The sequence below is a fragment of the Balaenoptera musculus genome, chromosome 15, assembly GCF_009873245.2.
Source record: "Balaenoptera musculus isolate JJ_BM4_2016_0621 chromosome 15, mBalMus1.pri.v3, whole genome shotgun sequence".
NCBI classification, from domain to species: Eukaryota; Metazoa; Chordata; class Mammalia; order Artiodactyla; family Balaenopteridae; genus Balaenoptera; species Balaenoptera musculus.
The window spans coordinates 49,435,494-49,452,028 of record NC_045799.1 but is presented as its reverse complement, the minus strand read 5'-3'; the positions used below and the strand labels follow the sequence as shown (position 1 = coordinate 49,452,028).

At 62.9% G+C, this 16,535-nt stretch overlaps 3 protein-coding genes across 21 annotated transcripts in view; 1 reads left to right on the top strand and 2 right to left on the bottom strand.

Annotated features, from left to right (window-relative positions):
- Positions 1-118: 118 nt before the first annotated feature.
- ARHGDIG (Rho GDP dissociation inhibitor gamma) lies at positions 119-5,408 on the bottom strand. Of its 2 annotated transcripts, none has more exons than XM_036825644.1 (6): positions 2,475-2,603; positions 1,253-1,432; positions 1,091-1,174; positions 759-835; positions 615-678; positions 119-518 (listed from the first exon to the last, which is right to left on the bottom strand). In XM_036825644.1, exons 1-6 carry the CDS (start codon positions 2,545-2,547, stop codon positions 319-321), a joined length of 678 nt encoding a protein of 225 aa, XP_036681539.1. In that variant the 5' UTR covers positions 2,548-2,603; the 3' UTR covers positions 119-318. The 2 variants fall into 2 exon arrangements, with proteins under 2 accessions (XP_036681539.1, XP_036681540.1); XM_036825645.1 differs by lacking the exon at positions 2,475-2,603 and adding an exon at positions 5,302-5,408 and having other exon boundaries at positions 131-518.
- RGS11 (regulator of G protein signaling 11) lies at positions 5,006-15,641 on the top strand. Of its 9 annotated transcripts, XM_036825642.1 has the most exons (19): positions 5,006-5,075; positions 5,454-5,550; positions 5,627-5,677; positions 5,812-5,939; positions 6,549-6,600; positions 6,722-6,780; positions 6,992-7,068; positions 7,236-7,317; positions 8,500-8,568; positions 9,471-9,518; positions 9,600-9,661; positions 9,780-9,893; positions 9,972-10,087; positions 10,180-10,267; positions 10,352-10,490; positions 13,610-13,692; positions 13,771-13,873; positions 15,097-15,145; positions 15,553-15,641. In XM_036825642.1, the coding sequence occupies exons 1-17, from the start codon at positions 5,013-5,015 to the stop codon at positions 13,871-13,873; spliced, it is 1,431 nt and encodes a 476-aa protein (XP_036681537.1). In that variant the 5' UTR covers positions 5,006-5,012; the 3' UTR covers positions 15,097-15,145; positions 15,553-15,641. The 9 variants fall into 9 exon arrangements, 1 of the variants encoding a protein (XP_036681537.1); XR_005016452.1 differs by having other exon boundaries at positions 5,812-5,918; positions 9,495-9,518; positions 13,771-15,145; XR_005016451.1 differs by having other exon boundaries at positions 5,812-5,918; positions 9,489-9,518; positions 13,771-15,145.
- Positions 15,507-16,535, bottom strand: part of FAM234A (family with sequence similarity 234 member A) — a 31,094-nt gene continuing 30,065 nt past the window's right edge. For 9 of the 10 annotated variants that reach the window (XM_036825631.1, XM_036825635.1, XM_036825632.1 and 6 more), the window contains one exon: positions 15,507-16,529. In XM_036825631.1, coding sequence (XP_036681526.1) covers positions 16,318-16,529 — 212 coding nt within the window. In that variant the 3' untranslated portion in view covers positions 15,507-16,317. The remainder of the gene's footprint in view (positions 16,530-16,535) is intronic. The other variant, XM_036825641.1, reaches the window with a different exon arrangement.

The following is a 16,535-nucleotide window of genomic DNA, read 5'->3' as shown; positions in this document are numbered from 1 at the left end:
GGGGTGGGGGGCCAAGCAGCTGCCGCCACGTGGCACACAGGCCTGGTTGCAGGGAAGATAAGGCTGGGAGGCCCCCCCACCCCGGGGGCGGGGAGGCAGACAGGCGACACCGAGGGCACCGAGACAGAGCAACGTTTAATAGGACTGTTCAGGGCACAGTGCCAGGCCTGGGGAGGGGGCATCCCGGGACAGGACAGAGGGCAGGGGGGTCTGGCCACTGAGGGGGCCGGGGAATGGTCAGGGGTCCCTTGCAGCGACTGACAGAGGTGGGGGAGACCAGGACTGCAAGTGGGAACACAGCCCTGGGGCAGGGGGCGCTCAGCTCTCCCAGTCCTGGCAGATGTGGAGGCCCCACTCCCAGGACAGGTGGGGGGTCCTGTCGTCATCGGTGAAGAAGGACGTGACCACGTAGGCACCCCGCACCAGCGCGCCCCGGGGCGCCTCCTCCAACGGAGTCACAAACTCGTACTCCTGGGCGCTCGGACCATAGCTGCCCACCATGTAGACGGCTTTGTCCACTGGGGGGGGGGTGAGGGCGTCAGGGGCTGCCCTCTGCCCCACTGGCCCCCACCCCGAGCCTTCCCCCTGGGCTGCCCCCTCCACGCGGCCCTCACCTCGCAGGCCCTGGCGGTAGGTGTGATGCAGACACTTGAGGCCACTGACGATCTCCTTATTGACCTGAGGGACAGAGGGTGTTAGGGGGAACCTGGGGGGCTGGACCTGTGGCTGGCTGGTGTCCCCCGTGACAGCTCCCTCACCTTGAAGGTAATCTTCACTTTGTAATCAACACCCTCCTTCAGGACAAACACCTGGTTTTTCAGCGCAGCCAACTCCCCTGTTAGGGAAAGTGCAGCTAAGTGTGAACTCCTGTGATGGCTGAGACCCTGCCCCAGGAGCCCCCATGGGGGGCCCGTACCTGTGAGGTCTAGGTCTGAGTACTTGGAATTGGGCATGGTGGGGGGGGTCCTAAGAGGTCCATGGCAACGAGCCCAGGTCTCTACCCCAAAGATCAGTTTGTATTTTGCGGAGGGGGTTACCTGTGAGGTCCCTACCTGGGGCTCAGGGTCGCACCAGGCATCCTGGGAGTTACCTGTGAGGTCCATGGTGATGGGCCCTGGGGCCTGCTCAGACATCAGTGTCAGGCTGGTCACCTGCACGTTGGGCAGGCTTGGGTCTGAAGAGAAACCAGAAGTGTACAGGTGCCCTAACCCTAACCCACCCTCCCCCGCCCCAGCCCAGGGCGTGGGCATACCCACGACAGGCGGCTCAGGCCCCAGCAGCACCCGCTTGTACTTGACCAGGCTCTCGTCGTCCGGGTCCAGCTGCTGGATCTCCAGGAGGCTCTTCCTCCCCGGGGCCCGGTACTCCGGCACGGCCTCATCCAGCACCTCATCTGGCGGCAGCTGCCCCTTCTCCTTGTCAGTCAGGAGGACTGGGGGTTGGGGAGGGTGTGTGAGCAGCTGCTGCCAGCTGACCTGGCATTTGCTGGAGCCTGCCGTCTGGCCAGCTGGACCTCCCACTGCCCAAAGGAAGGAACTTAACAGGAGTCCGGTGAGGGCTCTGGGAGAGGGGTGGGCCGAGAAGATGCAGAGCAGCGCCCAAACCCAGACTCTTCGGGAAGGGCCTGGGGAGTGGAGAAGGCTCCCAAGAGATGGAGGCAGGTGATCCCTGGAGGCTCCAGCTGCATCCTCCTGGCCCAGCCATTCATCCCAGGCCCCTCCCTGACTGTAGGGGGAAGGAAGATCCCAAATGGGGAACAGCCCCAAGGGATAGGGTCCACCACTACGGAGTGGTGACTACTGAGGTCTTCTCTAGAGCAGAGGCTCTGCCTTTTCGCTGCTCTCCAGGGTCCCCAGTGCCCTAGGCCTCTTCCCATAGTCCCATAAGGCTCTCGGACACCTCTCAGGGTCCCCACCACCCTGCTCAGGGACTGCGTTCCCTGAATGCCTCCCCACAGTCTTGGGAGTTCCTCCCCATAATGCTCCTGAAGGGTAGGGGTGGTTGTCTCTAAACCCCTCAGCTTATGCTCTGAGGCCACCTCCCCAGGTGCCTCCAGACCCAGTCAGCTAGGCCCCTTCCCCTGGCGCCTTAACGCAGGGGTCTTTCTGAGCCCTTCCCACAGTCCTAGGAGAAGCTCCCATGGTGCCTTGGGGCAGGGTCTTTCCGAGTCCCTGCCCACTGCGCTCCAGTCTTTCCCGGGATCCACACCCTCCCTGAAGGAGCCCCAGCCCCACCCAAGGGAGATGGGACCTCAGGGGCAGGCTCCCACGGGGAGAGGGTCCCCCTGCCACCCTGGCTTCACAGACCCGCCCACTCTTGACCCCTTGCCCCATGAGTGGCCTGGACGAAGCCCCCCACCCCCGCCGCGAGGTCCCCACGAGCGCCCCCAAAGTTTCCGCGGGGGAGAAGCCGCCCCGCCCCGGGCTGAGCCCCCCGCCCACGTGGCCGCCCTGGCCCTAGCCAGGCCCGCTCACCTCGGGCGCACAGCGCCAGCCGGAGCAGCTCCAGCAGCTGCGCCCCCAGCTCACACGCGTCCAGGCCCAGCATGGTGGCCCGCGGCCCGGCCCCGCCGCCGAGCCGCCGAGGAGCCGCCGCCCGCCCCGCCGCCGCCCGGCTCGGCGCTCAGCCCCGGCGCGACTGCGGTGAGCTCATCCCGGCCGGGAGCGCCCCCCGCGCCCAGCGCCGCGCCCGCGCCGCGCGCCCCCAGCCGCTCCGCGGACCCCGCGCAGCCCCGCAGAGACGCGCGTGTCGCCCGCTTGGCGCCGGCACCCGGTCGTCCCCGCCGCGGGCGCACTCGGACCCCGCACAGCCGCCGCGGTCACGGTCCCAGCATCCCGCCCCGCCTGCACCCGGCTCTGGCCATCAGGGCTGCCCCACCCCACGGCGCCGCCCAGAGTCTGGGGAGTCTCCGGGGAAGCCCTCTGGGCGGGGCTGGTGGGGCTGGGGGCGCGAGTGGAGCAGGTGCGTCCCCCCCCCCAAGTCCCCAGGCTCTCGTTACCTGCAGGCAGCGCAGGCCGCACCTGGGGCCCGACAGCCCCCCACCCTCCCCCTACTCCCACCCCCGCTGGAGCTTATTTATGTCTGGGCAGAGGGGACTCCTGGAGTCTGCCCAGCCTTGGGGGGCGGGGGATGTTGTGTGTGTCTGCACAGCCTCCTGGCCCCGCACCCCAGAGGTTCACAGGCATCAGCACGGAGGGGCCAGTGTCCACACACACAGGGGCCGGGGTCCCCACACACAGTGAGGTGCAGTCTGGAGACACAGCCATTATTCCAGTGTTTATTGACTGGGCTGTGTGAGCGTGGCAGCGGGTGGAGGGGTCTTTGTATGCTCTGTGCTCAGAGGCCCCCGTCCTTGGGGAGAAAAGGACACTGATCTGAAACAGAAAAGGGTGGTGGAGTGCTGAGAGGGGCGCACAGAAGGGGCCTCCGGTCTTGATGCCTAAACAGACCTTGTGACAGGTAGATGGGGGTCAGCAGGGCAGGGGCAGGGGTGAGCTGGACCTGAGGCTGGGGACAGCTGGGTCAAAGCGGAGGGGGAGGCAGAACACCAGCTAGAGTCCCCCTGCTTCCTTACACCCCTCCGCCCCCCATTTCTGAGGACACCCAGGGATCAGATCTGCCCTGGCCCAAAGGAGCCCCCTCCCCATCTGGGAAAGAGGCCAGCAGGCCGTGGGTGCGGGAGGCACGTGGGCTAGGGCGGGGACTGCCCCCTTGGAGCTGCACCTGCCCACGGTCTTTCCAAGGCAGGATCTCCCCAGCCAGAGCCCAGCCCTTCTAGGGTCACATCCTGCTGCCCCTTCCCTGGGGTGGTCAGGGAAGCCACTTGTCCCCAGGCTGGGGACAACTCTGGCCTCTGGGGGCCTTCAGCCTCTCTGGAAGCCCATCCATGCAGAGAGGACAGCCAGGCCTGGGGCCAGCCTGACCCCACCTGTGTGGGTGGGGCTGGGTGAGAGAATTTCACTGGCATGTAAGGGAGAATGGCACCCGGGAAGGGTAGAACCCCCCTCCAGTACCCCTGCCCCAGCTCAGCCTGGACACGGCTTTGCCTGCAGTGGAAATGGGTTCAGATGGCCATGTCGGAGGCTCTGCCCGACATCCTGCCCTGCCCAGAGCACCTAAAAATCAGAAATAGACCTGTTTGCACCACTTTAAAATGGCCCCAACAAAAGGGGTGTGGGTGGCCAAGCTGTTGGAGGAGGGAGAGAAACGGCCAGGCTGGGCCCTGAGCCCAGAGGCTGCCCACGAATCTTGGGGGGCAGGTGTTGAGATCTTCTCTCTCGGTAAAGCCCCTTCCCACAGTCTCCCACAGTTTCGGGGTAACCCAGGTGGGGTCTCTGTCTGTTCCCCAACTGGTGCCCCAAGCATCATCAGTGCAGCAGAGGGGAAGTGAGCTGCCTGCCGTATTCCCCCAGGCCTCAAGGGCCCCCGCCCAGCACACCTACGCAGCCACACGGTGTCATACCAGCCCGGTAGCACCTGCATGCGTCAGGGACAGTGTCACAGTTGCAGGGACACACTCCTAGGGCAGCTCGACCCCTCACCCAGACCTTACAGCCCCTGCAGCGCTGGTCACCCATATCCTGGGGCGCCACACAGGAGATGGGTATGGGGGAGGGGTTACAGTGACCCTAAACAGTTGTCCTCCACCCCAGCCCTCCTTCCCCACAAGTCCCCTCTCCCCTTTTCTGAGTCCCCATCCTTTCCCTGAGTTCCCACCCCACCTCTGAGCCTCCCCCACCGCCGTCCCAGCGGAGGCTGATTCTCCCCCACGCTGTCCGGGTGGGTCCAAGCCCCCTCTCGAAGCTCCAGGCAAGCTCCCGCGGGCACGGGCCTCGGCTTCTCGTGACGTGAGGGAGCCTGCTCGAGGTGGATGGTCGAACGCGCGTCCCCAGACCCCAGACCCCGCGGCTGCGGGTTAACTCGCGGGCGGGGCGGCGGCCCGGGAGGGGAGGGGCGGGGCGGGGCGGGGCGGGGCGGCCGGACACCCTCGCCCCGCTAGGCCTGCCTCAGCCATGGCCGCCGGCCCCGCGCCCCACGGCGGGCACCGCCGCGCGCAGAGGCCGCATCTGAGCAAGGTGGGTGCCGGGGTCCCGCCCGCCCCCCACCCGCCCCCCACCCCCGATTTCCCGACACGCGAGGCCGGGAGGGGCAGGAGAGGAGTGAGTGCGGGTGCACGCGAGTGTGGACACTACGCGAGCGCGCGAGTGTGGACGCGGGTCTGGGGCGATGGCACTGTGTGAGCGGGGTGGGGCGGCGGAGACCCCGGGGTTGGGGTCGCCGCTAGCTCGCGCCCCCCCTCACCTCCTCGGTCAGCCACGGCCTGAAATCCCACCATCAGTGAGCGTTAATCTCCTTCAAGCACACTGATCCGGCGCATCCCGGGCTGTTCGGGGGCATCTGGATCTGGGGGTGGGGGAGGAGGCCACCACAGGCCCTCAACCTCCTTTGCCCAGATGGAGCGGATGGTCGTGAGTATGCAGGACCCCGACCAGGGCGTGAAGATGCGGAGCCAGCGCCTGCTCGTCACCGTCATTCCACACGCAGTGACTGGTGAGGTGCTGCAGGGGCGGGGATGGGGGTGCCGGCCCTGCCTCGGCCTCCCCCTACCCCAGTCTCTGCTATGCAGGCAACGACGTCATGGAGTGGTTGATCCAGAAGTACTGCATCACAGAGGAGGGTAAGGGGTCTTCCTGCGCCCCATACCCGGCCCTGGGGTCGCTGTGCTGATGGCCGAGGGCTGGGGCCAAGCCCACTGTGCTGGGGGACCCGGCTCGGCTCTCCCCACTAAGAATTCACCACCTTGCTCCCCAGAGGCCCTGCACCTGGGCACCCTCCTAGTGCGGCATGGCTACCTATACCCACTGCGAGACCCCTGCCACCTTGAGCTCCGGCTGGATGAAACGCCCTATAGGTTCCAGGTCAGGCTCAACTGGGAGCAGGTAGGACCCATCCCACCAGGCAGCCCCTTGGCGGGGACTCCTGGAAGGGGCGGGGCTGGGGCAGGAGCAGGACCTGTGATGTCACCACAGATCTCGTGGTCCACTGCCCCCTCCCCAAAAGGCCTGGACTGGAAGCGTCCCTGTGACGGAAAGGCCAAGTTAAGGGGAGGGACCTTTAGCAGGGCCCCATAAGGGGCAGTACCTGCAGAGGACTCCACCAGCTTAGCCAGGGTCCTTAGGCCGCAGCCCTGAAGAAGGGGCCTAAGGACAGGATCCCTGCACCTCAGTGTGCGTCCTCAATCATGATGGAGCCCCCCTCCTGCCCTCCCTGGCCACACCAGGGACCCCGGCAGGGCCTGCCCTCAGTCCCCGACCCCCCAGCACTGCAACTACCTCCTGGGCCTGGGCAGGGTGCCCAGAGTCAGTGAACCAAGTGCAGCTCGGTCCAGGTGGAGGGAATGGTGGATGGTCAGCTGAGCCTTGGGGCAGTGGGAAGATACCCCTCAGCCAGCCCAGTCTCCTCCCAAGGGAGCTGAGAGGGTGGGGACGACTCTTGGGGAGGGGAAGGCCCGGAAGGTCACAGATACCTTTGTCCTTGCACTGCACCAGACGCCCTATTTCTGGATGAGCACCCTGTGGCCAGCCGCTGAGCTGGACTACGGTGAGTGAGGAGGGTTGGGCTAGCCGGGGACAAACTCCCAGGACTGGTGGCTGCAGGTGTGATGCCACAGGGGAGGGGGAGCTGACGTTGCTCCTCTGCAGCCTGTGCCCTGTCCTTCCAGCCATCTACCTGGCCAAGAAGAACATCCGAAAGCGGGGGGGCCTGGTTGACCACGAAAAGGTGGGACACCCTTGCCACCCCTCCCAGGCTGAATCCAGCCAGAGGAACCCAGTCCCTACTTGTGGCCCTAGAGCACACAGCCCAGGCCCCAGAGTGATGTGGATACACAAGCACAAACACCCTAGGTGGTCTCAGAGGGGAGGTGGGGGGTCCACACCCCAGAGCTGGGCACCGGAGAGAGTTTCCCACTAGAGACCTCAACACTCCGCAGGAGCACTATGACCAGCTGCACAGGAAGATCAGCCACACGTGGGACCTGGTAGTGATGCAGGCGAGAGAGCAGCTGCGGTGAGGCCACGCCCTGCATGCCCCGCACGCCCCCTGCCCGGGCACTGGCAGCCCTGGGACCAGAAACAGCGCACCCAGGCTTGGCTGCCTGCCCAGGCCTCGGCCTGAAGTGGGGGGTGAGGTGGTGGGCACAGTGTCCCCCCAGCTCTGCCTACCCACCCCCCCAGGGCAGCTAAGCAGCGCAGGAAGGGGGACAGGCTGGTCATCGCATGCCAGGAGCAGACGTACTGGCTGGTGAACAGGCCCCCGGTGAGCCCCTTGTGGGGGGTGGTCCTTGGACAGCAGCGGAGTCCTGCCATCGGTCAGTGTGCCTCCTCAGGTGCTTGCTGAGGAGGACCTGCTTTCTGACCCCTGGGAAGGACATGCTTTTAGGGATCCTGTCAGGTGACAGGAAGTTCTTTTTCTGTGGTTCATGAGAACCCAGAGGTCACAAGGCCAGGCCTGAGCTGCCGCCACCCACAGACTAGGACACAGCAGCTTCTCTCTGGGTCTAAGGAAGCAGAATGTGGGCACCTGAAGGCCCTGGGCGGGGGTGGCGAGTGAGGACACCTGAAGGCCCTTGGGGTGGGGGGAGGTGAGTGAGGGCACCTGAAGGCCTTTGGGGTAGGGGGAGGTGAGTGGGGGCGGGCTTAGCTGCAGCATGAGGGACTGAGGTCACAGGCCAAGAGCTTCTGAGGTGCTAGCCTGGGGTCAGGCCTTACCCAGATCCGTGGGCCTGGCAGGTGGGTTGAGGTCCCCCTACTGTGTGGGGCAGTGGAGAGACCAGCAGACACAGATGTGTGCTGTGAGGGGCAGTCACAGCAGATGAATAGAAGCTCCGGGGGAAAAAACCCCATGAAAAAAAAAAAGAGAGGCACCCACGGGCCTGATTACCTCATCAGGTGTGGGTGGTGTCTCTGGGAGAATGACCCTTAATCTTCCACCTGAGGGTCACGGGGTCTCCGGCGTTGAGGGTGGAGTGGGCGTGGCCAAGGCTGAGCAGTGGGCTGAGGGCCGGCGGTGGTCCTGTGGAGGCACCAGTAATGGCGCCCGTGGCCTCCGGCGAGGCATGTGTCTGGGGGCGGGGTGGTCAGGACGAGGTGCGGCCAGAGGGGTTGTCTCAGGTAGGGCTGGGGTTCTGGCCTGAGCAGCCAGGAGCTCGGAGGTGAGCTTGGCTGAGGCGAGGAAGAACGGGGGGCTTGGGGGCAGGTCACAGACTTCGCTTTAGGAGCCAGGAGCTGGGTGAGGGTCTGGAGAGGGGACCAGGGTGGGCTAGACAGGGAGGGTGCCCTGGGGTGGGGATGGGCAGAGAGCATACTGGTCCCGAGTTCCCCTGAGCATGTTTCCACATTAGGGCCTGACATGGGCGCAGAGCTTCAGTGTATGGGGTTAGGAGGGTCTCAGCAGCCTGCCTGAGCTGTGCCCCCGCTTCATCTCATCCCCCCTCTGCAGCCCGGGGTCCCCAGCGTGCTGGAGCAAGGTCCACAGCGGGGTTCCTGCACTGCTGGGCGAGTGCAGATGGTGAGGACCCTGCGTGCACACCCCCCAGCCCACTCCCCACCCCTGCACAGTGCCCTCCGCTCCATGTGCCCCCACCTCCCTTAACCCCTCCACCCCCTCCGCCACTTTACCCCCCCACTCCACCACTAGGGGACTGCTTGGGGGCTGCCCACCCACCTGTCCACTTGTCCATCCAAATGTCCCATGATTCAGTCACTCCAAGTCTCCTGCTTTGCTCCCCGGCTCACTGCCCCGACTCCCAGCCCCCTGCTAACTCTCGCTCTCTCTCACCTCCCACCTGCTGCCCTGGGTGCAAGTAAGTACAGTAGACCCTATGGGGGGAGGGGGTCTCTCCCCCCAGGCCAGGGCAGCATCAGGGTCTGTGGGGACTTGGAGGGGTGGCGAGCAGGGCTATGGGCCCAAGCGACCAGGGCGGAATGAACCATGTGCCTCCAAAGCCTCCAAACTGGATGGAATTGGACGAGGACACATGTCCGAACTTTGTAGCAGCAGAGCCCTCGGTCAGATCGCACGACACCCAAAACATAGAGCAGAGTCATCTAGTACTTTTCTGAGAAAACATCTTCCTGACTTCAGAATCATAGTTCACGGTCATAGGTTTGTGATTTCCATCAAAGTCACGCAAAGATAGCTGAGAGGAAAGGTTGGCATCACAAGCATCCTGAGGGTGCTGTCTGCCCGCCCCTCCTTTCAGTACATTTGAAAACATGAAATAGTGACAGTTGGGGAAACTCAAGGCAACTTTGAGCACCTGAGGGCTTGGTGAACACCCCGAAACGTCCAGACTTGAGGTCCCAGGAGGCGTCCTGGAAAGTCAGACCCCTGCATTAGAGGCCAGGGCTCCGGAGGGCAGGGCAGGGGTGGGATGTCAGTCCGTATAGGGACCTGCCTTCTAACTGCAGCTCACCGGCCCCTTCCAGACCAAGACCGTGGATTTCTACAGGCGGGAGGTAGGTCCTGGGGGCAGCAGGGAGGGGAGGCGTGGGCTGGTGGCTCCCAGCCCCGGCCCCCTCACAGGTCTCCCATCCTAGGTCGAGTGCTTACGAAAGGCACTGGGCAGGACCCGGGTGAAGTCCTCCGTCTGCCTTGAGGCGTGAGTGGGATGAGGGTGGTGGCTGGAGACCCCCAGCCCAGAGCCCAGACCCTTCCTCCAGCGCCCTCGTCCCCACAGCACTCCCTGCACTGGCCCTGGCACCACCCTCCACCCCCAGGTACCTGAAATTTAGCAGCCAGCGTGGGCCGCATGACCCCATCATGTCGGGGTGCCTGCCCAGCAACCCCTGGGTCACAGACAACGATACCTACTGGGCCATGAATGCACCCAGGTGAGCCCGGGGTGGGCCAGGAGCTGCAGGTGTGCCCCTGCCTTCCTCGTGCTCCTGATCCGCCCGCCCCTCCCCCAGCGCGGCCGTGCCCACAAGGCTCCGTGTGGAGCAGTGGGCCTTCAGCTTCCGGGAACTCTTGGAAGACCCCGTGGGACGGGCCCATTTCATGGACTTTCTCAGGAAAGAGTTCAGTGGTGAGAAGCCCCCTCCCCTGCTCCCTGCTCGAGCCCCCCACCCCAGGTTTCCACCAGCCTGGGTGGGCCTGACCCGGTGCCCGGACCCCCAGCCGAAAACCTCAGCTTCTGGGAGGCCTGTGAGGAGCTGCGCCACGGAGGGCAGGCGCAGGTCCCCGCCCTGGTGGACGCCGTGTACCAGTGAGTGCCGCGGGGGGGGCGGGGGGCGGGCAGCGGCCAGCCCGAATGGCCCAGACCCACGGGGGCTCCCCTCTCCCATGCCAGGCAGTTCCTGGCCCCCGGTGCTGCCCGCTGGGTCAACATCGACAGCCGGACGATGGAGCGGACGCTGGTGGGCCTGGGCCGGCCGCACCGCCATGTGCTGGACGACGCCCAGCTGCACATCTACATGCTGATGAAGAAGGTGGGCGCCTCCTCCCCCGCCCCCCTCCCCCCGCAAGCCGGTGTCAGGTGGCTTCAGTGGCCACAGCTCAGAGGCTGGTCCGCACCCGCTCCCCGCGGCTCCTGCCAGCTTAGTCCCGCAGCTCACACCGCGCTTTCCAGAGCAGCAAACCGAGGCTCAGGGCGGCTGCAGGGCTTGTCCAGCTGTGCTTGTAAAGTGTTCTAACGTGGAAAAGGTCAAATATGAACAAAAAGTAAATGACGAATCCCCACGTACCTCCAGCCCACCTTCACAAACTGTCAACTCGGGGCCTATCCGGACTCACCGTCCATCCTGTCCAGTGGCCTACCACACACTCCACCCCCGACTTTAAAGCCATTTCCAGACTTCCTGTCTGTAGGTATTGCAGGAAGTTCCCTTAAAGGACACGGCCACCGCTTCCCTTTCAACGTGGCTGCAGAGGCCAGCACCACACCGGAAACACCAACAGTATTTACTCAACGCCCTCGAGTGGCCAGTCGCGTCCCCTTCCCCACGTGACCTCAGGCTAGTTTCCCGCTGCTGCTTATTCTCTGTGCTGTGGAGGTGAAGCCTGATGGGGTCTCGGGGCTGAGATCAGGGTGAGAGCAGGCTGGTTTCTTCTGGAGCCTCCAGGGGAGAATCCGTCCTCCTTTCTCCAGCTTCTGTGGACACTGTGTTCCTTGATCAGATTGTTTTCAGTTTTGTTGTTGTTGGTTCGGTTTGGTCGGGAATAGTTACTTCAGAGGTGGTGTCCGATGTGTTCTCCACTCAGGAGGGATGTCAGTCCAGCTCTCTCTTTCGTGGCGAAAGCAGCTTTGACAGTCTGGCCCAGATCCATGATTCCATGAGGGTATGGGATGTTCTAACCCATCACTGCCTCCCTGTTCTGACGCCTCCTCTCTCTGCTCGTTGCTGGCCCAGTGGTACCGATCATAGAGGAAAGGCAGGACCGAGGCTTGATTCCTCCTTTAAACATAATTATTTATTTATTTATTTATTTATTTATGGCTGCGTTGGGGTCTGTTGCTGCTGTGCGCGGGCTTTCTCTAGTTGCGGCGAGCGGGGGCTCCTCTTCGTTGCGGTGCGCGGGCTTCTCATTGTGGTGGCTTCTGTTGTTGCAGAGCACGGGCTCTAGGTGCGCGGGCTTCCGTAGTTGTGGCACACGGGCTTAGTTGCTCCGCGGCATGTGGGATCTTCCTGGACCAGGGGTTGAACCCGTGTCCCCTGTGTTGGCAGGTGAATTCTTAACCACTGCACCACCAGGGAAGTCCTAAACATAATTTTTTTAAAATATTTATTTTCGGGCTTCCCTGGTGGCGCAGTGGTTGGGAGTCTGCCTGCTAATGCGGGGGACACGGGTTCGAGCCCTGGTCTGGGAAGATCCCACATGCCGCGGAGCAACTGGGCCCGTGAGCCACAATTACTGAGCCTGCGCGTCTGGAGCCTGTGCTCCGCAATGGGAGAGGCCGCGATAGTGAGAGGCCCGTGCACCGCGATGAAGAGTGGTCCCCGCTTGCCACAACTAGAGAAAGCCCTCGCACAGAAACGAAGACCCAACACAGCCATAAATAAATAAATAAATAAATAAATAATTTAAACTTAAAAAATATATATATATATTTATTTTCTTAATTTTTTTGGCTGCATCGGGTCTTCGTTGTGGCATGCGGGCTTCTCTCTAGTTGTGGCGTGTGGGTTTTCTCTTCTCTAGTTGTGGCGCTCGGGTTCCAGAGCGCATGGGCTCTGGAGTTGTGGCACGTGGGCTTAGATGCCCTGCTGCATGTGGGATCCTAGTTCCCTGACCAGGGATCAAACTTGTGTCCCCTGCATTGGAAGGCAGATTCTTTACCACTGGACCACCAGGGAAGTCCCTTGATTCCTTTTTAATTACCATTTTTCAAAATAAGCAGTTGGACCCCTGGTGTCTGCCAAGGGTAGTCAGTGAGGTTGGGATGCTTTTAATATCATTGTAAATTCACATTTTGACCATATTTGATGGGTTTCAATCCCTTTCAGTCCTTGTCTAAAGGGATGTGCAGAGGTCCCCCTCTCCGGCTGATTGCTCTTGAGTCCTGTGACGTGTCCGAAATCTATGGTGCTTCCTAGCTTTCTAAGGGGCCGTCCTACTCCAGACCTAGAGCCAGCCATTCCTCGGGCCCTCAGCCCTCCCTCGGGGGTGGTGTTCAGAAACCATGACCTGCACATCAGACTCATCATAGCGCCAGGGGTGGTCATGGTTCCCAGGCCTTTCAGTGGACAGAATCAGGAAATACGTGTTTTAAATAAAACATACCAGGAGTTCATACTGATACTTCTAATTTGGAATCAGGATTATAGAGTTTCCTTAACCTCTTTGGCCTCTCTCTCTCTCTCCTCATTCCTCTACTGAAAATCTGGGTTTTCAGTGGTGCCAGCTTAATCACTCACTTGCTTTTTCTCGAGATTCACTCAGTAGCTCAACTGAGCAGCACGACACTACCATTCACAGTGACTGAGAGTCGTTTACTGTTTGTTTTTTCGGTCCTTTGTCCACAGCCCCTCAGACGCCCCTTGGACGCTTGGTTACGTGTGGCTAGGGTGGTGTCGCCCGCTGGACGCCCAGCTTCACTTGGCCCCCTTCAGTGTTTGGGGGTTGCTTATTTATTTTATAATCCCATAAAATATCTACACAGTTTCAAAATCCAATCTACAAAGTACATTCAACTAAATCTTGTTTATACCCCTGCCCCTCCACCAAAAGTTAACAATTTAAAATGTGTATTTTTCTTTTTAAAACATAAGCACCTGGGTTCGTAGATTACTGTCCCTCTTTATTGAATCCCGTGGTTTTTGTCGACCTTGCTTTTGTCCCGCTCCACGTGCCCAGCTTCACTCTGTGGGTCCGCGAGAACCAGTGACACCGGTTCCCTGTCGCAGGAGGCGCCACGTTCACTCCCCGTGTGGGCACCGGGCTCCTGCGTGGTTGGGGGCCGGTCTCCCTGAGTCCGACCCGGTTTGGGTTGGTCTGGGGAGGCTGCTCCGGCCCAGTCCACTGTGGGCCCCGCCCTTGGAGGAGCCTGGGCAGTGCTGGCTGAGGCCAGGAGTGGGAAGGGATCAGGCCCGGATGCTGTCTGTTGCAGGACTCCTACCCGAGGTTCCTGAAGTCGGACTTGTACAAAGACCTGCTGGCGGAGGCCGTGGTGCCCCCGGAGACCAAGCGACGGTCAGCCAGGTGGTGCCCAGGGAAGCAGGTGGGATGCCGGGGGTGGCGCCCTTCGCTCAGGCCCCTTCTTCTCCACAGGGTGTTCCCGTTCATGCGGAAGCCGCGCCATTCCAGCCCCAGCCCTGCTCTCCTTCCTGCCTCTGCCTCCGGGGAGCCCTCGGGTGGTGACGGGGAGGCCTAGGTGGGCCTGGGCAGGGGCAGAAGGGGGCCATCTTGCCCTCATCAACTCCTCTTGCCCAGGGTCCTTGCAGCCACTGAGACTCCCCGGCGCGGGAGTCCCCTCGGGCCCTAAGCGCCTGGCCTTACGGGGGCACCGACCTCTCTGGCTTCCACCTTTTCCCTTGTCACACCCTCTCCCAGAAGGGGCTGTTCTGGGGGCTGATTCCCAGGGCAGGGGTGCCCTGGACTGAGACAAGATGGCAGCACACCCGCTGGTGACTCCCAGGGCAACATTCATAGTCAGGTGGCCGCCAGCAGGGGGCGCGGGAATGCAGGGGGAGGTGCTGCTCCCACTGGGCCGTGGCCTCTCCGCCTCCGTGGCCACCCGAGGCCGTGGCTTCTCCCCGGTGTTGGACAGAGATGGCTCCAGCATCGTTGCTCCTCCAACAGCCAGCCCAGGTTCACAGCCAGGGCGGCAGAGCCTCTGGGGAAAGACACCAGGGAGTCTCCACTCCGAGGGCCCCCCGAGACTCAGCTGCTCCTTTGGGAGTGCAGCCAGACTGGCTCAGCTGGGGCAGCGCCGCCCCTCCCTCAGGGCTGCCCACACCCTCCTGCTCCCAGCGCAGAAATAAAAGACCTTTGGGTCCTCACTCTGAGCCTGTCCTGCTGTGGTCCAAATCGTGGTGGGTGCACACGTGGTGGGTGTGCTTGTGGTGGGTGTGCATGCACGTGTGGCATGTGGGTGAGGCATGCACTGGTGAGGGAGGTGGTGAAGGACAACGGGCAGTTCAGGTGTCAGAGGCAGTGGGTGGAGGATCCCTTGTGTGGGGTCTGTAGGCCTGGGGCTGGGCTCAGGCTGCAGACTTGGGGAGACAGTGGGGAGCTTGTGCTCTGGCGGCACAGGGATGCCCGAGTCCTCCAGGGGAGAGTGAGCACAGAGTCCAGGGGGCTGTCTGGTGTTGAACCCAGCCTCTCCAGGGTCAGCTGTGCCCTAAGACATCACAGTGACAGGGAGCACAGTGCGGGCTTTATTTACAAGTCCAGGGTGCACCGGTGAGGGTGTCTCCGGGGCAGCCCAGACCCCGAACTCCTGCACATCGTCCTGGAACCTGAAGGCTGGTCCCTGCCCAGAGCCGGCTCCTCCATCCACCGCTGTGGACCCAGACCTGGGCCCTTGGGCCCGGGTGGCTTCTCCAGGGACAGGGAATCCAACCCCTCAACCTCAGCCTTGTTGTTGCCTCCCAGGCCTTCGCAAGGAGAAACAGACCTGGTTCTGGAAGCAGGCTTGTCACACGTAAGTGCCTTCAGGAAATTCCTGCAGGGTTCTCCATGACAGCCCCCATCACTTTGGTAACCCAAACCTTCATCTCACTGAAGCCCCCTGCCTGGGCTCCTCCTGCCTGGGCGGCTACCAGAGCTCAGCCCTGGAGGACACAGGTGCTGGGGGACCCCCTGCCTGTCCCGGGTGGGAGAATGCCTACAGGCTGGGTTCCTAGCCTGCTGTGGGTGAGCAGGGCGGGAACCACAGACCTGAGATGCACTTGGAGGCCGTGCTGGACCCTCCCAGTCTCTGACTGGGTGGTGTGGGTGCTGGCCTCACCTCCCCAGCAGCCTTTCCCACTGATCCAGCAGACAAACACAGGCACACATGGGGCTTTCCAGACAGTGCAAAACCAGTGTTTATTCTGATTTCTTCCCGAGGTACCCGGGGTCATCAGGCTGCTTGCTTTTGTCCGGTCACGGCTGAGTCCCACAGCACCAGGCAGGTCTGGGGTGACCAAGGCACAGAGGTGAGTCTTGCATCAGGTGACACCGACTGGTGGGGGGTGTCCAAGCACCAGGAAGGAGGGGCCGCTGGCCACACCCAGGGGTGCAGGGATCCCTGAGGGACGAGGAGCCCCAGTGTGTACCCAGGGGTGCACGCTGACCCCAGGGCGCATCCTGGGGCCAGGTCCTCGGGACACTCACAGCTCCAGGCAGCCCATCCGTCACATCCTCCCAGGCCCCATTCCTCATGCGCCCCATCATGGGCTCTCCAGGGCAAGTCACCACCAACCACACTGGGGTGTGGGCCTGCCTCAAGCCACCCCAGGGCCCACCACCCTCTGAGCTCCACGACCCCAGGGAGACAGTGCAGAGAAGGCAAGGCTCAGACGGAAAGAGGGAGGGGATTCTGCAGCCGAGGCTCTGGCCAGGCATGGAGAAGTGAGGGTGAGCTGCTGCCAGCACAGGCTCTGCCCAGGGAGACCCGGGTGGGGCTCGGAGTGGGGACCTGAGTGAGGACCTGGCATGCTGGCGGGAGAGGGGAGAGGCCCCGGCACGTCCCTGGGGTGACGGGCCCAGTGGAGAGTGTCGCCAGGTCACCAGGTCAGGAGTCGGCGTGCAGACCGAGCCAGTGAAGGGCTGACTTCCCAGGATGTGAAACTTCAGCAGCCGCCTCTGCTTCGGGCTCTGGCCAAACCACGTCTAGGCCTCGTTCCGGTACCGTAGGCGAGAGAACCGGTCCCTGACGGCCTGGTCGCTGTCGGGGCCACCCTCAGCCAGGCGGACTACCTTGCTGCTCGGGATGAGGTCCCGCACCTTGTGTTTGGCCACGGAGACCAGGCCGGGTGGATCCGGGCTGGCCGGGCCCGTCAGGAGAATGTAGGCAGCGTGGCGGCTCGGCTCAAGCAGAACCACTGTGG